The sequence below is a fragment of the Lissotriton helveticus genome, chromosome 7 (assembly GCF_964261635.1).
Source record: "Lissotriton helveticus chromosome 7, aLisHel1.1, whole genome shotgun sequence".
NCBI lineage: Eukaryota > Metazoa > Chordata > Amphibia > Caudata > Salamandridae > Lissotriton > Lissotriton helveticus.
The window spans coordinates 784,592,587-784,619,603 of record NC_136068.1 but is presented as its reverse complement, the minus strand read 5'-3'; the positions used below and the strand labels follow the sequence as shown (position 1 = coordinate 784,619,603).

Sequence of the window (27,017 nt, the reverse complement as noted above, 5' to 3'; positions counted from 1 at the left end):
TCTGCTAGCTGCTAGGCTTGATTTTAATGTAGTTCTTGTATCACAGCCTAGAAGATAGAGGAGAAATGCTTCACCTGAAAACAAGACTTTCAGCAAGACCTACCGAAGTACAGATCTCTCGATTCTCGAGTACAATAATCCTTTAATCAATAATGTCAATATGAGGTTCATTGGAGAATAAGACATGGGTATGAGAAGCGAACAAACTAAAGAGTAAGAAAAACGCAAAGTAAAAACTCCACACATCACCTGTGCCTTATGTCCTTCCTCATTCTTAGCATTGGGATCCAGCTGTCCGATTGAGTGCAACGGTATACTCTTCATATTTTTTTCAGGTGACCTGCCACAAATAAATAACATCTAAACAATCCTGTAAATTAATATTTTAAACATTGTATAGATTAAAGCAAATAACTAATAAAGATCTGATCAAACCATTCATGTGAGAAGAAACCTTACTTCATTTGCTGCCAAATGGCACTTCCCTTTCTAAAAATATAACTTTCTAAAAACGTTGGCCTAAATCAAAAAATGCATTTCCATCCATAAAGATACAATCACGGCTGAAAAAGCCTTAACTTATGCTTAGTGGAGATTCACACATGTTATTCTGGCAGACATAAATGGTTTTACTATTGCAGATTACACTGCCACGAATGAGGAGAAATCTGCAGTATATAGTCTGAAGTAAGATGTGGGAGGTGGGCAGCACAAGGTGTGGTTAGGCTTTTAAGTTTATAGATGCCCACAAATCTGCATGTTTGTGGACATAGGTTAATTCAAAATCTGATCCCTTTCCCAACATATAAATAGTTGGAGATTTATTCTAGCTAAGTGACTCACCTTCCCAGACGGGAAGATGAATGAATCACCCCCAGATTTGGTGGGGGTGTTGTTGAGGCAGGGCTTTTTTTCCAAAGAGGGAAATATTTTCCCCATGGTTGCCATTCCCACTGTGTGGAATTGTATGCTGCATATAATACAGGCTTTATGAACAAGCAAGGCTTGGGTCCCTGACTGTCTGGACTGGACCGCTACCATAGTGGAGTGTCCAGACAGACTGCTACTACCAATCTAATGAATATTTAAGACCTTAGGTCAAACATTGTAAAGTCTATGGGATTTATTTCACTTGACATACCTTTTTAAGACAAGATACTACTATTTAGTCATGTCATGAAAAGGGCAACAGAACATTTAAGTGCGCATTAAGCCGAGCCTCAGGCTTTTTGCATTTGAATATAGGGTATTCAACAGTCAAAAAGCGCATAGCTTCTGCTGTACCCAAGACGACCGTCAGCGCCACAGGCCTTTTTTCATCACTTGGAACTCATGTTCGATACAGGAAGAAACAATGAAGGTTCATCTTTGCTTCTCCTGTGCAGACAAAGCCTTTTTAGAGTTGTCAATGCTAACTCATATAGGGGCATATGTATCAACTAATGCATGTGCGATTCTCAAATAGCGAATTTTAGAGAATCGCTATTTGAGAATCGCAAAACGATATGTAAATAAAAATTAGCAATTGTTGTGCTATTCCCTTGCATTCCTTAATTGCAACTCGCAAATTGTGAGTTGCAATTAAGGAATGGCTTCCCATTCATTCCTATGGCCAGGATGCCCATAGGAATGAATGGGAATTGCGTGCGCAATTTGCGAGTACCCAATAGGTACTCGCAAATTGCTCACGCAATTTCAAGGGTGCAAGGGTTCCAAAAGGATTCCCTGTTGCACCCATGAAATGTGCATATGTGCACATGTGGCGAGCATACATGCCTTAACGGCATGTGTGTGTGCCACATGGCACTTTGAAAAAAGCAAAAAAGTGCTTTTTTAAAGGAAAACGCAAATTACCACCAACCTGAAGTTGGTGGTAATTTGCGATTCCTTAAGGCAATATCGCAATTTGCGATGCCTACTAGCATAGCATTTAAGGAATCGCAAATTGCGATTATCTAAATGCTTGAGCAAAATAAGGAATCATAATTTTTGCGATTCCTTATTTTGCGAGTAGGTATTTGCCTACCTACATAGCACACAGCTAATTTGTGAAATTCAGCGTTTGCAAACGCAATTTAGCTTGATACATATGGCCCATAGCCACTAAAGGGAATATTTTTACGTCACACTCATTTGATGTTACTAGGTGGAAGAAACAAAAAAAACAAGTAGAGAGAAGGGCGAGACAGAGAAAAAGAGAGCAAAAAAGAGAGATGAAGGAGAGAAAAAGCAAGGAGAGAGCAAAAGAACAAAATGTATTATTTATTTATTTATTTATTTATTTATTTAATTTAGTGTTTTATAGAGCGCGAACTTGACCCGTGAGGGTATCAGAGCGCTTTACAAGGATTACAGAGGTGAACAAACAAAAAGGCTTAGAGTACAGAAATATACAAAACGGTTGAAGAGGGGCAGGGGTGCTAGGACCGTAGGGGAAAAAGAGGGACACAAGTGTAAGGTTACAATTACAGTTACAATCCGTAAAAACAAAACCCACATTTTCTTGATCGAGTGAATTGGTGATCTGAGGAAAAGGCGATAGTCTTAGAATAGTCAGTCACACTGTGGTAATTGAAGGCAGGACTTAGACGAGGGATTTACCCATGAGGAAAGTTTTGGCCTCCTTTTTGAAGCGTGCTAGAGAAGGGATTCTTCTGATGGCGGGTGGGAAAGAGTTCCAAATTCTTGGTGCTGCCACAGAGAAAACCCGATTGTAGGTTCTTTTTTTCCGAAAACGGGCAGGTTGAAGCAAGAGGTTTCTGGCTAACCGGGAGTTTCTGCTTCCTCCAGATACCACTAGTTCCAGAGCCAGATAAGCAGGAGAGCCTTGTGTGTAGAGCCTTGTGTGTAATGCATGTCAGTTTCAGCAGCATTCTGGCCTCTAGGGGGAGCCAGTTCAACGCTTTCAGATGTGGGGAGATGTGGTCGAATTTCCTAGTGCCAGTAAGTAGTCTGGCAGCCGCGTTAAGGCAGGCTTTTAAAGGTGCCAAGGGGATCTTGGGTAATCCCGAGAGGGTGGAACAGCCATAAATTCAGTCTAGAGATGACTAGTGCCTGGACTGTCATTTTTAAGTCAGGAGCATCGATGAAGGGGTTTACCTTCCAAAGGTAGCTCAGGTGGAACATGGACGATTTAGCCATTGAATTATTGTGGTCCCGCATGTTTAGGTTACAGTCAAGGATTATGCCCCGAGATTTGGCTGAGTCCACCATGGTCGGCGGGCAGTTTAAGGCTGTGATGGCCTTGATCCACATCTTAATCTACGGGTTGGCTACTGTAGGGGAGATTAGGAGAAATTCTGTTTTCTTTGCATTGAGTTTGAGTTGGTTAGAGGCGAGCCATTGGACGGTCAGTTTCAGGGCCTCATTCAGAGAGAAGATCTCCTCGAGCGATGAAATGCTAATATATACTTGGGTGTCGTTCGCGTACATATGGTAGGAGATGTTAGCGGTACGAAGTAAAGATTAAAGAGGGTGGGGGACAGGGTTGAACCTTAAGGGACTCCAACCGTGACCATAGTGGGAGCTGATAAGTTGACGTTAATTAGGAATCACTGTGATCGGTTGTGGAGGAAGGCCCTAAACCATTCTAAGACAGAGTCATCCAAACCCATCCTGAGTTTGAGGCGTTCGAGTAGTTTTTCATAGTTGACCGTGTCGAAGGACGAGGATAGATCTAGGAGGATTAGAAGGCAGGTTTTGCCTTGGTCTAGGGCTTGGAGGGTATCATCCACGATGTGGAGAATAGTAGTTTCAGTGCTGTGCCGCGGTCTGAATCCAGATTGGAAGTCATCAAGTAGGTGGAAGTGGTTGATGTGTTGACTTAGTTGCTGTTGTACACACTTCCCTAACACTTTGGCTAACAGAGGGATATTGGAGATAGGTCTGAAGTTGTCAGGGAAGGCTGGATCCAGCGATGGTTTTTTTTTAAATAGGGAGGACTTGACTGGCTTTCAGGGGTCCGGAATCGATCCCTGCTGGAGAAAGGCGTTGATTATTACAGTCCAGCTAAGAACAATGGATTGGGAGACAGCAGCAAGGAAGTTGGATGGTAGCGGGTCATTAAAGTGGTTATTTGGGTTTAAGGTAGAGAGGATGTTAGAGATGGAGTTTTCGTCATAGTATATGAAGTCGGTCCAGCGTGCTTGGTTTTTGGGTGAGGCCATTGGGGGTGGTGCGGAAAGGGGGGGCAGGTCCGGAAGGGGTTGAGAATATGTGGCAGTACTGAATTCATTTCCTAATGCCGTGATTTTATCAGCGAGGAAAGAGGAGAATTCCTCAGATTATATTAGAGACTTAGGAGACTTATTTAGTGTTTTAGCCAGTTCATTTGATTGATGTTTGACCAGTTCAAAGAGCTTGCGGGGTCTATTCTTGGCATTCCCTAATTCCGATCTGAAGTATTCTTTTTTGGAATTGAGGATGTTCTTGTTGTAGGAGTTTCTTGCCTAGCCGAGAAGTATTCTTTCAGATTGCCGGAGGGATCTCCTTTCCAAGTTAAGTGATCCAGTGTACCAGGGGTTTCTGTCTTTGATTTGTGTTCTTTTCAGTTTTAGAGGGGTGAGGTCATCCAGAATGTTCGATATAGTCGCTGAGTAGTGTTCATTGAGGTCACTGACCGTAGTATATGTGAGGGGGGAGGGAGGTCACATTTGCAGCGGGTCTCCAGTTTCATAAAGTCAAGGTTCTTGGTGTCTCTGATCCAGCGTTTGGGAATCACCGGTTGCGGTGCCTTTGTCTTGTGGGTCCCAGGTAAAAGGAAGGCAATGGGTGGTGGTCAGGCCAGTCACATGGGTCTATGGAGATAAGCATGACTGAAGATTCCTTAGAGATGATCCAGTCAAGGGTGGCCCCTTTTGAGTGAGTTGGCAGAGAGCAGGCTTGAGTCAGGGCTTGATCATTTAGGAGGTCTTTGATGGCATTGATGTGGGGATCCTTAGGGTCGTTCCAGTGCAGGTTGTAATCACCAAGGAAAATCTCTTTAGCATTGGAGGAAATCTTAGTTGTGATGATTTCCAAGAGGTGATCAGTGAAAGAGTCGGTCGTGTCCGCCGTGAGTTCCGTGACACTGAGGCAAGATCGGTAGATGCAGATGATGCCTCCTTCTTTCCTGCTGGATTGTCTGTCCAGTCTAGCAATATTGTAGTTAGGAGGGACTTATAGGTCGGGGCAAGGGGAAGAGTATTCATTGAGCCATGATTCAGTTAGTATAGCTAGGTCTAAATTTTTGTTCAAGATGAGGTCAGCAATATCAGCAGCATGCTTAACTGCTGATCGGCAATTGATTAGGAGACTGAATAGGGGGGTCTGGGGGAGTGTTAGGGGTCTGGGCAGACAGGAGTACAGGCACAAGGTTGCTTTTAAATACACTTCTGTAATGGTGGGCAGCTGGCCTGTTGGGGTTGATGGAGACCGTGTTGATGGAATATACAGGACTTGCATCTAGTAGACAAGGGATAACTTGGACAGAGTTGTGGTCTTGGAGGATGGCTAGGATTTCGTTTCCCGTGAGGTCTAGTGGACTTGAGGTGGCAGTGGCAGAGTTGTAAGAGAGGCCAAGAGCTCGGGATTCCTCCTCTGAAAGGTGGCAAGGATGCTTGTGTGGGCGAAGAGGTTCCAAGGGTAGCGGTAGTGGGTGCTTGGGAGGCTCGGAGATCTGTGGGGGGGTGGATATCAGCAGTGGCTTGAGGTTAGCAAGGAAGAGTTCGGCAAGGTGAAGGAGGTTCATAAGGTCCAGAATTAAGCAATGGATGCTCTGGGTTAGTTTGGCCGCTCTGGAGTGCAGAGTTCCGAGATCAATATAAGCGGGAGGTGCTAGAGGGCAAGGGGGCAAAGTTTCAGGATCACTACAAGCCGCATGTATAGGTGGAAGGGGAGAAAGGTTGGCTTGAGCCGAAACGAGGGTCTTTGGAGGTGTACCAAGCTCGCGGTTTTGATGGAAGGCTGGCTGGGAGGTGATCAGAGGTCTAGGGGCAACTCTGTTGGAGGCGCTGGGGGACGTGCTATAAAGGTTAGGGTGATCAGAGTTAAGAACCATTGGAGGGCTAGCTCGATCTGAATCAGGGGTCTTGGGGAGCGTACCAGTCTCCTAGTTGGTGGAGGGCACTAGGTGGAAGGAGATCAAAGGTGTAGGGGAGATTCTGTAGCCAGGGTCAGGAGACATGCTGGGGAGGATAGGATGAACGGCGATGGAAGCCCTTGTGGGAAGTTATGAGGGTGGCTAGGCACATTAGGCTAGCAGGACGGCGGGCCATTGGTGTGGATGTTAGTTACCCTATCAGTGTCGTGCACATGGTTTCTGAGGATGGTGAAAAGGTCAGCGAATTTATTGAGGTTATTGGTTGAGGCTTTGATCAGAACAATGCCATTTTTGTAGAGGGTGATGGTAAGGTCCGCTCCCAGGGTTGAGGAGGGCGCAATTGTGAGCTTGTTGCCGGATGGAATGTTTCTGGTAGAGTGAACGTTAAGAAGGTACGCCAAGGTTTTGCGCCAGGCGGCGGTTCTTCTGGAATAGAAGATAAGGTCATTAATGCATATGCCAGTGTCCGCGTTGAAGAGCAGGTCAGATATCAGCGTCTCAGGGTGACTTTTTAGGGTGGTGTGCTTGAATGATTTAGCAGAGGTTTTGGGTAGGTTGGAGGGGCAAAAAGAGCCCGAAAAAGCAAGACAAACCTCAGTAGTAGACAGCAAGAGGTAGAGCGAGGGATGATGAAAGAAAATGAATGGAAGATCGAAAGAGGGAGACAAAGAAATAAAAAACAAAACAGCAAGCGAGGACTGGACAATATGAGTGAGGCAGTTTGAGTGACAGTGTGTGAGTGATAACGTGAGAGTGGGAGTGAGAAAGAGTGCGAGAAAGGGTGTTAGAGTGAAAGAAGGTGTGGGAGGCTGAGTGGGAGAGAAGAAAACAAAGTGAAGAGTTAGAATGTAAGAGTGTGAGAATATTTGTGTGAGTGTATTAAAGTGTGTGAGTGTGGGTGTTAACTAAACGGCAGTGTTAAAGTGTGACTAGTCTTCATAGTCATAAATCCTGGAAACTCATTTTTTTTTTACTTGGGTGGCTCTCCTTGTGATTGGACTTGGAGCCAAGCCAGGCCCAACTTGTCTCTTCCCATGAATTCTAAGATTTGCCCTCCTCTTTATGAATATAATTCAACTAAATAGGCAAATGTTTAAACAAATCTGTTTGATGGACCACCCTAAAACATTTTAGGGTAATAGCTACGTTGAATAACCTTTTTAAAAAAAAAGGTTTAGTGAAGGTTCTGCAAATGGCACTAAAAACATTCTTCCTATGGAAACTCTGACTTAACTATAATACACACACGCACACAGACACACACCCACACCCACACCCACACACACACACATATATATATATATATATATATATATATATATATACACACAGAGACACACACACACATGCACAGACAAATATGGAAGCACATGGAAAATGTGTTAACAGATTTTAGTCACAATATAAATACTTGTTTAGTGGTACTATACTAATTTTCGGAATTCTGGTGTGCTCTAAAGTGAATGATTTTACGCAGTGAAAAATGCTGATCCTCTGCTGGGATTTAAATAGAGGTTATGAAAGGTGCCCCAGAAGCTAAAATGAGAGCACTTTTTCCATACATTCACACTATCTTCCTCAGCCATGTGAGAATAAAGTCTGATACTCTGAGTAAAGCATGTACTTCCAACAAAAGCTTGTCTGGTAATCCCCCATGTTCTACTGCAGCCTCCCAGTGCTCTAATGAACAACTAGTTCTGAAAAAATGGATACCTCTTGAACCATAAATTAAGTATGTTTTAAACAAGAAGGAGCTACACAATATTCCCTCTTATGGTTTATTTAATGAACATTCCTTATTGAGATTTAAACTTTATTGGAACTAGTGTTTCCCATGCCCTGCTTCAGGTGTAAGCCCAACTGATTTATTCAAATTACTACGCATAAGACAGGTGTTTGAGTTGAAAAGATATCTTTTAAATTTGTTAGATTTCAAATCTCGTTTTCTCATTTAGATAAAGTGGTAACATACATATTTACATGAAACTTTGTACTTTACAACACAGGAAAATCAAATACAGAAAGTTTGTGAAAGCAAAAATTGACATTACATTTTACACATAGAAATTTTATGCACATTACATTTTATATATAGACATTTTATGCATGATTCATACGTAAGGGTCCAACTAAAATTAAATGTTAAATGTTGAGACCAATTGTCCTTATGTCCTCATACGTTTTTAGTGGTGGGGTGAGGTTCTAATGAGGTCAGAGCAAAGCTAGATATTTTGGTTATATAAGCACTCTTGCTTGTACATCGGTTTATAGTGCCTTTTGTGCTCCAATCATATACGCTTATAGCTCTTGGCTTCAGTTTATGTTTAATATGTCTATATGTAAAATGTAATGTTCATAAAACGTCTATGTGTAAAATGTAATGTCAATTTTTGTTTTTACAAATTTTCTGTATTTGATTTTCCAGCGTTTGTAAAGTACAAACTTTCATGTAAATATGTATGTCACCACTCTAAATGAGAAAACAAGATTTGAAATCTACAAGTTTTAAAAAATATAATTTTAACTCAAACACCTGGCTCGTGAGTAGTAATTTGATTAAAATCAGTTGGGCTTACACCTGAAGCAGGGCATGGGAAACACTAGTTCCATTAAAGTTTAACCCCTCCTGTGCTCCAGTGTTCCAGCTGAGCTCGTCATGACCGCACCCGTTACATGGCACGCTCGCATGCTGGGCTGATTCCCCTGCTGTGCTGAGCGTTCCATTGGAACGGGCGTGGTCATGACAAGCTCAGCTCGTCATGAGCACCGGAGTGCCGTGGCTCATGACGAGCTGACCTCGTCATGAGCACCAGGGCGCTGTGGGCGCCCACCGCCCCCAGCACAGCGGGGGAAACAGCCCCGCAGTGAAGGTGTTAAATCTCAGTAAGGAATGTTCATTAGTTGAACCAGAAGATAGAGAATTTTGTAGCTCCTTCTTGTTTAAAACATACTTAATTTATGGATCAAGAGGTATCCGCTTTTTTCAGAAACATATTATTGATTCCAGCCTCTTGAATCCACAAACGAATCACTCCCCATTCGGAGATCCTAATGAACAACTAGAGCACTAGCATTCTGCATTTATGACAGAAGTGGAACACACCTGAAGCCCTCTTAAAGTATTCAAAGCTGTAAAACCTAAAGCATTGCTTTAGATATTAACAAATCGAAGGCATTCATTTTGTCATAGAAATTATTTTTAGTGCTCTAGAATGCTAAAATGAGGACACATTTCCTATGAGTTCTCATATGTATTGTTTTATCCATGTCTGTAAAACATTCTGATATGCAGACTGATAGATGTACTTTCAATACATGCAGCAGCCAGTTAACTCTCCAGTGTGCTACAGCAACTTCCAACTGTGTTCTAATAAACAACTAGAACAATAAAATTTGAATTTATGACAGTGTGGAACACCTGAAGCCATCTTGCTGGAATAAAAGCTGTAACAGGTAAAGCATTTCCTTTATGAGGACAAAATGAGGGAGTATGTTTTATCATAGAAACTATGGTTAAAGCTCTAGGAAGCTAACGTGAGGACATGTTTTCCCTGAGCTTTCAAACGCATTTATCATTCATATCAGTAAAACATTCTGACATGCAGACTGGAAGAAGTACTTTCAACAACAGCAGCAATGTGACAGATAAATCCCCAGTGTGCTATTGCAGCTTTTAACAGTGCTCTAATAAACAACTACAGTGCTAATATTTATATTGATGACAAAAGTGTGTCGCACCTGAAACTATAAAACACACAAAAGGTGATGGGAGGAATGCTTGCAATTTGTCTAACCACTGGCAATTGTTCAGGTTAGCGTTCTAACCCATTGTTCAACTGCCCATGAAGCAATCTTAGTTAGGACCCAGCCATAGGCAAATCAGTCTTGTGCCTGCTCCAATAGGAACAACCCATCCGGAAACTGCCAGGCCTGGTCACCAAGACACAAGCTCTCCCGCCAAAACCTCCCTCAGTACTACCTTGTTTAGAGAAAAGAAATATGGTCTATTATGGCACGACTCAAAAGCTAAAAATAAATAAGGTTACAGACTGTCCAGAATGCAGATGTACATTTGTTCCTATGGATTCCCAGACGAGCTTCAGCCCCCTCTGGTCTAAAAAAACCGCACTCACTGAGGATTAGAAAAGAATCAAATTTGACACTCTAATCTTTTTTATCCAAACGTTTATTCAATCCTATACTGGCCCATGGGATCAGCAAATTTGAGACTACCCTGTGTTCCATGGGTTAAGAGAGCCCAGACGAGCAGTTTCTCATTAAGGGTTCTAGCTGCTAAACCATAGAACACACTTCCAATTCAGTTGCATTTGAGTCCAAATGAAACCATCTTCAAGAAGGTTAAGACCTGACTCTCCTGGTCAATGCATCTAGTATTCTCAAGCTACTGGTTCAGTTAGTGCTGGGAAGCCCGGTTGCATAGCCATGCACTCTATAAATGTTTAAAACATAAACATATTTCAATATTAATCAGTGTGGAAAATAATTCCCCGATTTTGACTCTCCCTCTTTCCTGTTTCCAAATGCTGGCATGTATGCATCTTGATGAAATCAATGCTTTATAACATAATGCATTCCCTTTAGAAATGAACAAAATGAGGGGTTTCTTTTGGTCATATAAATTATGGTTAGTGCTCTAGAAAGCTGAAATGAGGAAACCCAGTAGCAGAGGCAGCAGCAGCATAATGGACTACGGTGGCAAGAGAGACAAGGCAGGAGCAAGCGATCGGAAAAAAGAAGGGGGTGGGAATGGCAGGAGCAGCAAGCTGACCTGGCAAGGCAGGCAACATGGAGAGTAGCAGCACAACAGACTGTAGAGGGCTGGAGAGAAAGGGGAAGGGCAACACACATGGACTGACAACAAAGGGAAGCGGAGGGGCGGGCAGGGGAAGCAAGCTGACCAGGCATGGTAGGTGGCAGGGTCAGTGCTAGCACAATAGACAGCAGGAGTGAGGGGGCAGGGTTCATATGTAGAAAACTGAACTGAGGGGCGAGGGGGCAAGTGTAACAAGCTGACCAGGCAGGGCGGGCATCTGTGGCAGTGGCTGCACAACTGAGAGGGTAGGAGGGTATGGCAGGGGTGCTCACGCGAACAATGGAGTGGAGGGGCAAAGACACCAACCTGACCTGGCAGGGCAGGCATCAGTGGCAGTACAACAGACTGTATTGGGCATGAGAGTGGCATGGGCACACACACAAACAGAGGGCAGGGTGGAAGCGGGCAGGAGAAGTAAGCTAACCAGCCAGGGACGGCGGCAGCAGAAGATGAGAGCAGGTTAGGAGGGGACATGGACACACTCACGGACAATTGAGCACAAGGGAGGGGGCAGAGATAGAAGGCTGATCAGGTAGAGCAGGCAGTATGAGTAGTGTTGGGGCAGCACAATGGACCAGCAGGGACAGGGGAGAGGGGTAGGGGCATGCACATTGACAACAGAGGGCAGGCAGAGGGGGACAGCGGCATACATATAAATAAGCACAGCAGGCAGCTAAGACAGAGACTGCACAACAGAGGGTAGGAGGGAGGGAGCAGGGGCATGTACAGGGACAAAGGAAGGCAGAAAGGGAGGCAGGCAAGTCCAGCAAGCTGACTAAACAGGGCAGGTGGCAGGAGCAAGGACGACGGGGGCCGCACAATGGACGCTTCAGAGCAAGTAGGAATGGACAGGGGCACATACAGGAACAAAAGAGGGGAGAGGTAGAGGCAGGTGCAGCAGAGCTATCAGGCAGGGCAATCATATGGGGCTGTGGCAGAACATCAGAGCACGGAGGGCACACATGTGGAGAACAGAGGGCAGGGACAAGGTCCTCAAGCTGACCACACAGGGCAGGCTGGTATGGGCAGCAGAAGCACAATGGACCACAGAGGGCAGGAGAGAGGGAGCAGGGGCATGCACAAGGAGAATGGATGGAAGGGGGGTAGAAACCTGACCACAGTGGGCAGTTGGAAAGGGGTAAAGGCAGCAAGCTGTTCACAGAGGGCAAGCCAGCATAATAATAATTCCCTATTTGTAAAGCGTGAATAAATCACCCCGCTGGGGATCGTTGGGGAGATTAAATGAGCTATTTCCCAGAGTCACATGATGCTGAGTTGGCGCCGGGGATCCAACTGTGAGCCCTGCGCTCCTGAGTCAGCTGCCTTGGCCACTGCGCCACAAGTTTCCCCGACTAGCATTAGCAGAGGCAGGAAGCAGACCATTTAGGGCAGGTGGGGGGTGTGCAGGGCAGCAATCTGACTGTTTAAGACTGGGCGGCAAGTGCGGGGGCAGCAATCTGACTATGGCTCACAGGAGGAAAGAGGCAGGGGCACGAAGATGGAGGAGAGTGGAGTGCAGGCAGGAGGGGGTCAGGGGCAGCAAGTTTACCACAGAGGGACGACTGCTGTGGATTTGGTGCCCATGGGGGTGGGAAAACTCCTAAGCGGTGCATTGCCAAAGGCCAGGTACACTTGGGGTGTTGGATGGATATTATAAAAAAACTGAAAACCACTGAAAGAACCGAAAGTAAGAGACGTTATAGTTAGGTATGGTATTATTACCTATAAAAGAACTGAAAAAAACTTTATATTGATGTTGCAAAAGGTATAAAAACAAGATAAATCAAGAATGTTAATGTCTAAAGGTGTGATCGCCTGCTGTTTAATAAAAAGAATTATAAAAAAAAAGAAATAGGTGTAAAAAATAACAATTATGAACCAAATAACTGAAATTCACCAGCTATAGTTCTGTAATCCTGTACCCTTGCAGTGACTTCACAAATCTCTTGGGTCATCATTAATGATATCTCTCCTGATATCTCAAATAATGTCACTGGTGACATAGCTGATAAAATCATCCAATGAATGTGACAGTTTGCTTTACTCCTTTCATAGTAGGAGGTATTCGTAGAGGTACATCCAGACACAATTTTCTACAACCTCTGTAGTGTTTGCTAAAGGGTGTAACCTGTCACAACAAGCAGAACATGAAGCCTATCTCTGAACTCACCAACTTTTAGAAGATATTATGCTTTCATTTTATTGATAGTCAGGTGTGTTCGAAATTGTTAGCAATGGGGTTTCTGGTTGGCTAATGTGGTACCTCAGCCAGACAGAACCCATCACTCTCCTCAAGGTAAGTCAAATGCACCCCAAAAATAACCTGTGCTCACCCTCTGGTAGCTTGGCATAGAGCAGGTAGGTTTATCTACAGATGCACCGTGTAAATCACGTGTACAACACACTCACAGAGTAACACAATGAATACACCACAAAAGGGACTCCACACAGGATTATAAAAATAGATTTCTATATTATGAATCAAATAGGAAGACCAAGACGACATGACTTACATGATCAATGCAGGTAATACATGATTAGAGAAAATTTCATACATTTGCTGGAAAATGGGTTCTACTAGTGGCTGTACACCACTCTCAGGGTCCTCCACAGAGGATGAACCCCCAACATGTAGAGAAAGGCACAATACCCCCCACATCCAGTCCAAAGGAGAAGGAGGGGGCAAGCGAGAGACCTCCCTCAGTGCCCAATTCCAGCTGTTCACAAGCGTACAGTGCAGTTGCAAGATTCCAGTACCTTTTCAGTGCAGTGTTGCAGGGCATGTTGGCCACGTTCCCTGAAATCCGCGCCACTGGGACTCCCAAAAGGAGCAGGCAGTGTGTCGTTGGGCCTTACAGGCAAGCCAGAGGTATCTCTGCTTGCAGTACTCCTCCTTGAGGCACATCACAGGTGGGGCGGTAACGCAAGTCGGTGCGTCGATTTGACGATCTCCCTCTGGCTCCCAGGAGTTTTCCAGAGTTGCTAGGCAACATTCTGGCCCCCAAATCCGGAACTTTCCTTGGCACTGCTGCATCTCTCTCCCTTCGGAGAGTGTGGCCCTTGGGTGAGCACAAAGTACTTGAGGCACGAGCTGCTCTGGAGAAATATGAAGCGCTCAGCATGCAGTGGTCTTTGGAGCAGGCAAAGCGCTCAACAAGCAATGATGAAGTGCGAAGTCAGCACCTCAGTCAGAACGCTGCTGCCAGACTCAATAGTGACAGAATCCCATGGCAGTGGTGCTTTAGGTGACATTTTTGATGGCCCTGAAATTTCAAAACAGGGGGGTAAGCAGCAGGCTAGTCCATTCAGATAAGTTGCAAAGTGGGTCTATGGTATGTCATTTTACAAGGGTCATACAAGTAAAGCAAACATGCCAAACAGATGTAAACTAATCATACCATGGTTAGAGTAGAGATCACATGCACTTTAGCACTGGATAGCAGCGGTAAAGTGCCCAGAGTCCTAAAACCAACAAAAATAAGGTCAGAAAAAATAGGAGGAGGAAGGTAAAAAAGGCCATTTCCAACAGAAATGTAATGTCTCTAGATATTAATGCGCTCAGCAATTTATGCAACAGTAATCTTACACATGCATATTACTCATAAGTGCAAGATACCTTTATGAATTCTCCAAGTAATGCCTCTTTAGGCATTATTACAATCAGCAATTTATTAAACATTGAATAATTTCAAAAAAGCATTTGATGAATATTTACATTAGTAAGATGTACTTGTTAAATACCTCATGTGACATAGAATTTCAGTCAACTGTTTAAATTAGCCACTAATAAAGCAAGCACAAGCAGGTCCTATGCACAACTTTGTAAAAAAATACCTTATATGTGTTCTTGAACTGAGCAAAAGAGTGTACACATTTAGGGCAACACCTTTATGATCAAACTGCAATCTGAAACGTTTGTTAGCCATCCATACATCATTTTTCAACAATTTTATGTCTCATAATTTTCACAAACTTCCTGAAATATATCTGCACCTTATATATCTCCAATTTACAGATTACAGTTTATAGAAATTGTCAATAGTCCTACATGTAATGCCATTATATGCACAGAATTCCAAGGTGAATATTGTATTGCAAAAATAGGCTTAAGTTTTTCTCAAAAATTTTGGCAACCTACTTGTAACATAAGTCTGCAAATCACACTAGTTGCCGTCAGTCTCTATCTTATTTAAATGAAGTACTGTTTGCACTTAAAAGTTTACTGATAGTTAAAATGTTCACCGTATAATTTTCAACATATTGAATCAGACTTGTCTCCAATACTACACTATTTCAGAAATGCATACTTATACATATAGTAAATCTAGGCTGTATATGTTTGTGTGCCCTTTACTACCTGCTTTCTTTTTAAAAAAATGATTCAGGGATATAGAGAGGATTTAGAGGAGCAGTAGCTTGAATGATGTAATCAGTGATGTCATCAATGATGTAATTTGAGATGTCATCAGTGATGTCATCAATGATGCAATGAATTTAACATGTTATGAGTTATATGATAAGTGATATGATAAGTGATATCATAAGCTGTGCATGGCAGTGAACGTTATAGTTAGTTCACTGAACTATAACTGGTGAATTTCAGATTTATTTTTAGATTGTGAACATTAGCTTATAACCCATTTCAACACATAACTATAAAAGCACTTTAATCTTTGTTTTTCAGTGAATTTATTCTTTTTATTTTTTTATTTAAATGAAAAGAAAGATCATATTACCATACCTAACTTTAACGTCTCTTTAACTTTTGTTTTTTTAGTGAATACATATGTATATTTATTACTGCAAACAGTCAGCTGGTCAGTCAAGGAAACACACATGCATGACAATGCTTCATAATGTATCTATAACGTTCATCAGAAAGGAGGAGTGCTCCGCCCGCTGCCAACATTATCCTCGCAATATCCTGCTCCCTTGGCTGCATCCAAGTTAAATCTTGTAGGACGCATTGACTACACCTACTACACTACGATCCGTTGCTGTTCGGCGGCACCTGGGACCCCCATAGCCTGAGTAAACTAAACACCGGCACACAGGCCCCGAAACAGCATGGCGGCCGTGTGAGTGGAGGCGATGGTTGCTGAGGCTCCTGGCGATCTTATGGCATATCTTAAGCCCTCAGAGTAACTTACATCGCTCCCCAGCAGCTGGAACTAATGTCAACTACGAGAATCTACTTCTCTTTACCTGCATAGAGTGCCTGGGTGTGGACGTTCGGCACTCGGTAGTGCCGTAGGTGGTGGAGTGGGTATGCAGACAAAATATCAAACTTTTAATATCGACATACACTAATATCGAAGTTTTATTATCGAAGGGACAAAATATAGAAGGTAAGTAATATCGATATATTTAATATCGATATTAGTAATATCGAAGTTTAAAATATCGATGTAAGTAATATCGATGTTAATAATTTCGATGTTACTAATATCGATTTTTTAATTATGTTTGTGTATATTATTATGTATTTAATATGTTTTTAATTTAATTTTATGTAATTTAATTAAATTTTCTATTTTAGTACTGTAGCGGGTTGTGGGTTTATAGGGGAATAGGGTGGGAAGTAATTTAATTATGTTAAATTAATTATTAATTAGTAGCAATTAAAAATGTATTATTATTAATTGGTAATTATTATCAATTCATTGGTAATTAATTTTAATTAATTGATTAATTGATAATTATGTTCTGTAGCGGGTTGTGGGTTTATAGGGGAATAGGGTGGGAAGTAATTTAATTATGTTAAATTAATTAATAATTAGTAGCAAATAAAAAGTAATAATTATTAATTGGTAATTATTTTCAATTAATTGGTAAATAATTTTAATTAATTGATTAATTGATAATTATGTTTTGTTGCGGGTTGTGGGTTTATAGGGGAATAGGGTGGGAAGTAATTTAATTATGTTAAATACATTATTAATTAGTATCAATATACAATTAATAATTATTAATTGGTAATTATTTTCCAATAATTTGTAATTATTTTTAATTATTGATTAATTGATAATTATGTTCTGTAGTAGGTTGTGGGTTTATAGCCGAATAGGGTGGGGAGTAATTTAAATGTAAATAAGTAATGTTCTTTAATTAATAGTTAATTAATTATTAGTTGTTAATTAAATATTATTAAATGGTATTTTTATAAAATTCTTTAAATTACATATAATTTGCTCATCATGTTTTTAATAATTATGTATTGGTATTTGTAAATGGTTTATATCTATTTAATAGTTAATATTCTTATTATTTAAAATAAAATATTTATTTATAAGTATGTTATTTTTACTCCTACGCTATCCAACACTTTCCCTACTGTTGCGCTCTTTGGAGTTGGAATAGTAATTATTACCTCTACGCTATCCAACACTTTCCCTACTGTTGCTCTCTCTGGAGTGGGAATAGTAATTTATACCCCTACGCTATCCAACACTTTCCCTACTGTTGCACTCTCTGGAGTGGGAATAGTAATTTATACCCTTACACTATCCAACACTTTCCCTACTGTTGCACTCTCTGGAGTTGGAATAGTAATTGTTACCCCTACGCTATCCAACACTTTCCCTACTGTTGCACTCTATGGAGTGGGAATAGTAATTGTTACCCCTACGCTATCCAACACTTTCCCTACTGTTGCACTTTCTGGAGAGGGAATAGTAATTTTTACTCCTACGCTATCCAACACTTTCCCTACTGTTGCGCTCTTTGGAGTTGGAATAGTAATTATTACCTCTACGCTATCCAACACTTTCCCTACTGTTGCTCTCTCTGGAGTGGGAATAGTAATTTATACCCCTACGCTATCCAACACTTTCCCTACTGTTGCACTCTCTGGAGTGGGAATAGTAATTTATACCCTTACACTATCCAACACTTTCCCTACTGTTGCACTCTCTGGAGTTGGAATAGTAATTGTTACCCCTACGCTATCCAACACTTTCCCTACTGTTGCACTCTATGGAGTGGGAATAGTAATTGTTACCCCTACGCTATCCAACACTTTCCCTACTGTTGCACTCTCTGGAGTGGGAATAGTAATTGTTACTCCTACGCTATCCAACACTTTCCCTACTGTTGTACTCTCTGGAGTGGGAATAGTAAATTTTACCCCTACGCTATCCAACACTTTCACTACTGTTGCGCTCTTTGGAGTTGGAATAGTAATTATTACCCCTACGCTATCCAACACTTTCCCTACTGTTGCACTCTATGGAGTGGGAATAGTAATTGTTACCCCTACGCTATCCGACACTTTCCCTACTGTTGCACTCTCTGGAGTGGGAATAGTAATTGTTACTCCTACGCTATCCAACACTTTCCCTACCGTTGCACTCTCTGGAGTGGGAACAGTAATTTTTACCCCTACGCTATCCAGCACTTTCCCTACTGTTGCGCTCTTTGGAGTTGTAATAGAAATTATTACCCCTACGCTATCCAACACTTTCCCTAATGTTGCACTCTCTAGAGTGGGAATAGTAATTGTTACCCCTACGCTATCCAACACTTTGCCTACTGTTGCATTGTCTGGAGTGGGAATAGTAATTTATACCCCTATGCTATCCAACACTTTTCCTACTGTTGCACTCTCTGGAGTGGGAATAGTAATTTATACCCCTACGCTTTCCAACACTTTCCCTACTGTTGCACTCTCTGGAGTGGGAATAGTAATTTATACCCTTATGCTATCCAACACTTTCCCTACTGTTGCACTCTCTGGAGTTGGAATAGTAATTGTTACCACTACGCTGTCCAACACTTTCCCTACTGTTGTACTCTCTGGAGTGGGAATAGTAATTGTTACCCTTACGCTATCCAACACTTTCCCTACTGTTGCACTCTCTGGAGTGGGAATAGTAATTTATACCCCTACGCTAGCCAACACTTTCCCTACTGTTGCACTCTCTGGAGTGGGAATAGTAATTATTACCCCTACGCTATCCAACACTTTTCCTACTGTTGCACTCTCTGGAGTTGGAATGGTAATAGTTACCCCTACGCTATCCAACACTTTCCCTACTGTTGCACTCTCTGCAGTGGGAATAGTAATTGTTACCCCTACGCTATCCAACACTTTCCCTACTGTTGCGCTCTCTGGAGTGGAAATAGTAATTATTACCCCTACGCTATCCAACACTTTCCCTAATGTTGCACTCTCTAGAGTGGGAATAGTAATTGTTACCCCTACGCTATCCAACACTTTCCCTACTGTTGCATTCTCTGGAGTGGGAATAATAATTTTTACCCCTACGCTATCCAAAGTTTAATCATTTTTTTTATTAGTTTTACATTGTTATTAATTGTTATTTATATAATTATTTTATGTATATAAATTTATTTGTAATTTATTATATTTTCATTTATTTATAATTTATTAAAATATTTATTTTACAGTTAATATTAATTAAGTGTACTATGTATTATATTTTTATTATTATTCTTTTTTATTACATTATTAATTAATTTTAAATATTAACAATGTTTATTAAATTTATAAGTATTATTTTGTTAATATTACATTTTTTTTAAATTAAAAAAACGATATTTTCTAAACAACTATATTTTTACCATCAATATATTTTTTTTAATGTTTTTGTACTTACCTTGTTAGAGATAGGATCCCGATATTATGGACCTCGATATTTTTGTTGCGATATTTTGGTACCTCGATATTCTTGTAGTCGATATTTTGTCATAGATTCCATTTGAACCACGGGACGCAGTGGAGGTAGGTGCGGTGTCACCTTGGCCTCTCTCAACAGCCCTCTTCGCTCCATATAAATGACCTATAGCTGAAAGAGATACTATGAATTGCCTGAGATGGGCATGGGCTGGGCTGGCTCGCTGTGCAGGTACTCATCTCCTTAATTTCCTACATCGCACCTACCGTACTCTAGCAATGCTGCCCCAAATTGGTATTTCCCCAGATTCCCAATGCACACGATGTCATGTCACTTCCACAGACTTTATTCACCTTGCTTGGCACTGCCCTGCTGTTGCGGCATTCGGTGTGATACCGGAACTCATACAAACTCCACTGCCCTCGTCGCCTCTGATGGGTGTGCTGGAATATGTGGCAGAGATAGCCAGCGGCTCTCGCAAACTCGCTGCCATGTTTCTCGCAATGTGCCGGGTGGTATATTGGCACCAAAGACACAAGACTGGGTCAAAGACATTTCATAGTGCCATGAATAATTGTCCAATTAGTGGGATTTGGTGCCTCCTAGCTTCCGCCCCAGACATTTGGGAACCATTCATAAACTATATTCGCCACCAGAAACCATCTTCAACCCGTGAATATTCATGTTAAATGGCGCTGTGAATTAATGTTCTGCATATATACTGCTGTTGCCTATCCAGATGTGTAATGCACGTGTATCCCTGCTGTAACTGCTCTGCCTATATAAACGTGTAGGATTCTTGTATACTGATTGGCAACAGTTATACATAAAGTTTTTTTTTTAAAAAGGCACAGTAGGGAATGTCAGACCAGAACCACAAAGATTAATGCCTCAGAAAAACACCCAGTGAGTTACTGGAATGTCAGAAATGGTGCTCTGTATACACTAAAAAACGAGAAGGAACCATAACAAAAACGGTATACACAAACAAAATCATAGGGCTATCACACATCACACTCCAGGCCAACTCATCAACTACTGCAAGTAGCCTGGCAACATCAAATATGAACTTGTGTCTTCATATCCAATAAGTAAGATCCCATGATGTCATATAAACGATATCCTGTAAAGTAACATTCTAAGATCATCAACTGTAATCCTTTCTTAAAAAGCGTAAGCCATTGAGTATGAAAAGTCCAACACAGATTCAGGGAATTATTTTAAAATAGGTCATAGTACTACCAGTCACTATATGCGTCAATCTAGACATGAAGGAGTTGAGTATCCAAATGAAACAATATATCCCAACAAGGCATCATAATATATCATCCCATTCTGAACAAAATTAGCTGTGAAGGCATCCTAAATTAAAATCATAAACACATCATAGCAGCTTTACCTTGAAATGTCAGATCCGTAAGGAAAGTACTCCTCATGTTACGACGGCGTCTGGTAATCGCGCCTGATTGAACTGTCATTAAATACCGATTGTGTGGTGATGTATCCAATCCAAGTGAAACAACAGAAAATACGGAGAAAAGATGAAGTTGTTGAAGAGAAGAATTTATTGCAGCTCTTCAAGTAAGGTACAAGAACATAATGCCACAAACCGCCACACTAACGCACTTCTCAAACCGCACATATTTAAATACATACATCAACTCACCACGCAATCACGCGCGCAACATTGAAACACAAACAAAACACGAGAAGACATTCACGCGGTTGTTGTTCCAAGTAGACACGCGTGCGCAGCGCTCATGTCAACTTCAAACAACAACGTACCACACACCTCCCTCCTTTTTTTTTAAGTAAGTACAAAATCCTTAAATTTAATTGGTAATTTGCGAACTCTTAAGCTTCTTATAGGAACTGCTGAAGCAGAAACACCAGATTCATTAAAGGTTGAACATGTTGATGTAGCAATACATGACTCAATAGGTCGTGAGTTGAGATTAGGTGTATTCCTGTCTACATTTGTGACATCCAAAAATACATTGGTTAGAGCGGCAGACCCTGATGCAGAGGTCTAGCCCGGGCCCAGGGTTCAATTCCCCGCCTCGGCGGGTCTTGGGCTCAAAATTCCACGAACCTGATCATTCTCGCCTCGGTGCCTATTCCAATCATTGAGTCCCACTCTGCAACTCTAGGCAATAGCTTGATTAATCTCCACAACGGCCCCCACAACGCTAAGGATGCCTGGCCTCCACCTTGGAGGTGCCCAGGAGTGGACACCTCACAGGGAAAGCCAGGATGGGTTCCACAGCGGTATTCGTACAAGCGCCTTGAGACCCATGCGGGTGAGTAGTGCGCTATACAAGTATCAATTTACATTGGAAGAATTATCCTTAGTGGATTCTACCTTACCTCTAAACCTGGACACTCTAGCAAGGTTCCATACACACCCATCCTTCACACGTACAGCATTCCTAAATGTCTCAATCACTTCCACAGGATCAGACCATTTGGATAATCCTTTATGTACAAATGTACCCTTTTTCAACCGTACTAAATCTCCTACTTGAATGGAGATATCTCTCACAACCTTATTCTTCAACAAATCATTCTTCATTTTAGTTTTATATGCATCCACTTTCCTGCGAATTTCCTTAAAGTCAATCTCAGCAAACTAAGAACGTGCTTTGTCCTTATTTCTCAACCACCATGGCACTAATTTCGTACTTGGCTTGCGCCCCCTAAGTAATTCAAAAGGAGACAGAAGAGTAAAGGCATTAGGAGCTGTTCTGTAGGAAAGCAACATATATTGAAGAGCTTTGTCCCAACACATTCAACCTTTTACAGCTAGCTGAATTGCTTCTTTAACCACCCTATTGAACCTCTCAATTTGACCATTAGCCTCCGTATGAAATACTGCAATTCTCCTATGGATTACTCCACATCTTGACAAGTAGTTCTCCATCTGTTTAGTAATAAATTGCGGACCATTGTCTGTGACAATTTCTTGGGGAATCCTCTCACTGCAAAAAACTTCATCCAAGAACTGTAAAATAGTATCCGAAGTAACTTCCCTGACCATCTTAATCATTTTGAAAAATAATCCATAAGTACAATGCCAAACGCGTATTGCTGTGGTAAAACACTAAATGGCCCAACAATGTCAATTCCAAGTTTATTCCATGGTGAAACAGGTAAGTCTATAGGTTGTGGTAAAGGAGACAAAGCCTTAGCCGACTCATCACTATTGATGCACAACTTGCAAAGACGCACTTGATGCTCAACAAATGAATCAATTCCAGGCCACCAAAAATTATCTTTTAAAAGTCTCCTGGTAATTGAAATGCCAAAGTGTCCCTCATGAGTGAAATCAACGAATAATTTTCTAAGACCAAAAGGTGGAATAAACTTATCTCCTCTTAGAACAATTCTATTCTCTATGGCCAATTCATCTTTTATCTTGTGATAACTCATTAAACTCCCTGTGAGTTCTTTCTCATCTGGCCATCCCTGCGATATAAACTTCCTTATTTCTTAGAGTTCCACATCTTTTTCCATTTCCTCATTCCACATTTCCTCATGCACCACAGAGTTTTCCCCAAAAACCAAATTCACATCACATACTACATGTGCTACTTCATACTTATCAGAGTCAATGTTATCCGAATCCTTGCACGATATAGGAAGTCTTGACATACAATCAGCATGAACATTAGATTTCCCAGGAACATACTCTAATGTGTACTGGAAATTTTGAAGCCTAGACGAGAGCCTTGCTAATCTGGAAGACAAGGTACGTCCTCTGCCAGGTGATAAAATATGCACAAGAGGCTTGTGATCAGACTTGATAGTAAATTTTGTACCCCATAAAAACTGTCTAAAATGCTCAGCACCCCAAACACAAGCCAAAAGTTCTCTCTCAATCACAGAATAATGGCGCTCTGATTCTCTTAACGTTCTTGATGCATAAGCCACAATCCATTCTTTACCCTATTCTTCTTGGATGAGCACGCACCAAGCCCACAACTGCTTGCATCCACCATTACAATACAATGTTTACCAATAACAAAAGGCTTAATACATGGAGCCTTGATTATCATATCCTTAACAGTAGTAAAGGTTGCAGTCATGATATCAGTCCAAACATATATCTTTTTTAGAAGATCACTAAATGGTTCAATTACTGTAGCATAGTTTGGAATACATTTAGCATAAAATTCCACTAGGCCTAAAAAAGCCACTAATTGTTCTCTGTTCTCAGGGACTGGAGCTTTGCTAATATTTTCCAAATGTGATGCTTTAGGTTTGATTCCATCCCCACTGATGCAATGTCATAGATATTCTACCTCTTGCCTTTTAAATTGGCAATTGTCTGCACGAAGTGTTAGACCTTTGTTAGTTAATGCATTCAGTACGTCCATCAAATTTTTGTCATGCTCCACCTCATTCTGGCCAAAAAATAGAATGTCATCTTGGAATGCAATTTCTCCTGTAAGACCATTCAATGTTTCCTTCATCAGCCTTTTAAAACGGCTGCAGCACTAGCCAAACCAAAAGGCATTCTGCAGAACCTGATTAAACCCTCTGGAGTTATGAATGCAGTCAAGTACCTTGATTCTTCGTGAAGAACGACTTGGTGGTAAGCACTTGCGAGATCCAAACATGAAAAAATCTGCGCATCAGCCAAAGTAGAAACCATCTCGTGCAAATTGCGGAGTGGATGAGAATCAACACAAATAGCGTTATTCCAACTGCGCAAATCTATGCACAACTGAAGGTCTCCCCCAGATTTAACTGAAATCACCACTGGAGAAACCCAAGGGGATGATTCTATAGGTTCGATTATCTGTTTGTAACACATGTCATTGAGCATATCCTTAAGTTTGTTTCTGTACGATAAAGGAACATTTCTGACTCTATGTCGGATAGGTAAGGCATTATCATGTACCTTTATGCGATGTTCAAACCCTTTGTACTGACTGAGTTTGTCACTAAATAGTAAAGGAGACTTCCCTTTGATCTCAGAAGCAAATAAAGAATCAATAGTTTTGATAGTAACGGAATTTGTAGAATTTGTCGTAATGGAAAATACGGGAGGGTCAGCATTAGGATCTAGTTTAATGCCTAGTTTCTCTTGATGGGGCCAACCAAGTAACACCTCTCCTGCTCTAGTGACATATATTTTTCCTTGTGTACTACGTTCATGAAAAGCCACATTTTTGTCGTGCTCCACCTCATTCTTGCCAAAAACTAGAATGTCATCTTGGAATGCAATTTCTCCTGTAAGACCATTCAATGTTTCCATCATCAGCCTTTGAAAAACGGCTGCAGCACTAGCCAAACCAAAAGGCATTCTGCAGAACCTGTATAAACCCTCTGGCGTTATGAATGCAGTCAAGTACCTTGATTCTTCATGAAGAACGACTTGGTGGTAAGCACTTGCAAGATCCAAACATGAAAAAATCTGCGCATCAGCCAAAGTAGAAACCATCTTGTGCAAATTGGGGAGTGGATGAGAATCAACACAAATAGCGCTATTCAAACTGCGCAAATCTATGCACAACCGAAGGTCTCCCCCAGATTTAACTGAAATCACCACTGGAGAAACCCAAGGGGATGACTCAATTAAGCATGGGCGTAAAATCCGTTCCGCTTGCGGATTTAGCGGATTTTCGGCAAGTTCGCAATTCGCGAACTCTCGCGAACTTGCCGAAAATTCATAAATCCGTGCGAAGCGGATTTTTTGCTTGGTCGCACTTGCCAACTAGAATACTATACAATTTTGTGGGAGTAAACACTTGCGAACACGTAGATGCGGCAGGCAGCGACAATCTTGCAATTGTGAGATTGCAAAATTTGCAATTTCGCACAAGAAATCCACCAGCAGGCAGCATAAACCTTGAAAATTATGATTTTTATCAGAATAACTCCTCAGGTTGACATTTGCCTGCACTTTTTTTTGCAAGGAGTCCATTTTTGGGGGGGGGGTGGGAGGAAGGAAGTGCCCCACAGTCTCCAACTTCCTGTTCCTGTCCAGCAGGCTGCTCCCAGTGCTTTCTTCATGTGCTGGTCACTTTGATTTGGATCTTGACCTGGAAGGATTACTTTTTGTGGATGCTGCTGGATATTTGGATTTTTGCAAAACTGAAAGCACTCAGCAGGTGCAAAAGTTCAATCTTATCATTAGTAACCATTCCCTGTCGTGCCTGGAAGGATTACTTTTTGTGGATGCTGCTGGATATTTGGATTTTTGCAAAACTGAAAGCACTCAGCAGGTGCAAAAGTTCAATCTTATCATTAGTAACCATTCCCTGTAGTGCTTCCTGAGGTGCCCCTTCAGAGTTCAGTTGCCTACTTGCAACTATTCTATGACCCTGCTCTGACCCTCACAGCAGGCTCAGAGAATAGCTACAAGTATACAACAAAGGTCCTGTTAAAAAAATTACACTGCAACAGAAAGCAATTACAGATAAGGAAGCAGGTGCCAGCCTGGAAGTTCAAATTCAGTGACACATTAATCAGCCCCTAATTCATTCATGTCAGTTGAGGCAAGGCAGGTGTGCTTTTCCCCCCATAATCTACAGTGATGAACTAGAGGGTGGCATGGGTGAGCCAGAGGGTGGCATGGGTGAGCCAGAGGGTGGCAGTGGTGAAACAGAGGGTGGCAGTGGTGAAACAGAGGGTGCTGTGATGAACCAGACGTAGAAACAACATGGTCGCGACCGTTGCTACCCGACAAGTAAGTTCGCGTTTGCGAACTGGTAAAAAACCCTTGCGAAATGGCAGAAACACTTGCGAACACACAAAAAAAAGGAATCCGTAAAATTCGCGACAGTTCGCGGATTTTGCGGATTGCGAATCCATAAATACGCAATTTCGCGGATTGCCAATTCGCAAAATCCGCCCATGCTTAGACTCAATAGGTTTGATGATCTTTTTGTTACACATGTCATTGAGCATATCCTTAAGTTTGTTTCTGTACGATAAAGGAACATTTCTGACTCTATGTCGGATAGGTAAGGCATTATCATGTACCTTTATGCGATGTTCAAACCCTTTGTACTGACCGAGTTTGTCACTAAATAGTAAAGGATACTTCCCTTCGATCTCAGAAGCAAATGAAGAATCAATAGTTTTAATAGTAACCGAATTTGTAGAATTTGTCGCAATGGAAAATACAGGAGGGTCAGCATTAGGATCTAGTTTAATGCCTAGTTTCTCTTGATGGGGCCAACCAAGTAACACCTCTCCTGCTCTAGTGACATATATTTTCCCTTGTGTACTACATTCATGAAAAGCCAAATTTGCTATAAAATACCCATTGAGTTGCAATTTGTGTCCAGTGTATCCACATGGTGAAATGTCGGGTTGCATAAGTTCAATATTAGGCCAGTTGGACTTTATCAAAGTGTGTGGTAAAATGGTATACCATGAACAGGAATCCACCAAAACCTTAGTAGAAATCCCATTAATTTTAACGTAGCATGAAGGAAATTTCGTAATACTTAAATCT

The 27,017-nt window shown here is 41.6% G+C and overlaps 1 protein-coding gene across 7 annotated transcripts in view; it reads right to left on the bottom strand.

Annotated features, from left to right (window-relative positions):
• The window catches only part of LOC144769184 (uncharacterized), a 4,448,662-nt gene that overhangs the window by 712,499 nt on the left and 3,709,146 nt on the right, over positions 1 to 27,017 (bottom strand). For 6 of the 7 annotated variants that reach the window (XR_013598674.1, XR_013598675.1, XM_078653198.1 and 3 more), the window contains one exon: positions 250 to 340. Coding sequence is in view for 5 of the 7 variants with exons in the window: in XM_078653198.1 (XP_078509324.1) it covers positions 250 to 340 (91 nt within the window). In the remaining 2 variants the exon portion in view is untranslated. Of the gene's footprint in view, positions 1 to 249; positions 341 to 14,043; positions 14,177 to 27,017 lie in introns of those variants that run through there. The other variant, XM_078653202.1, reaches the window with a different exon arrangement.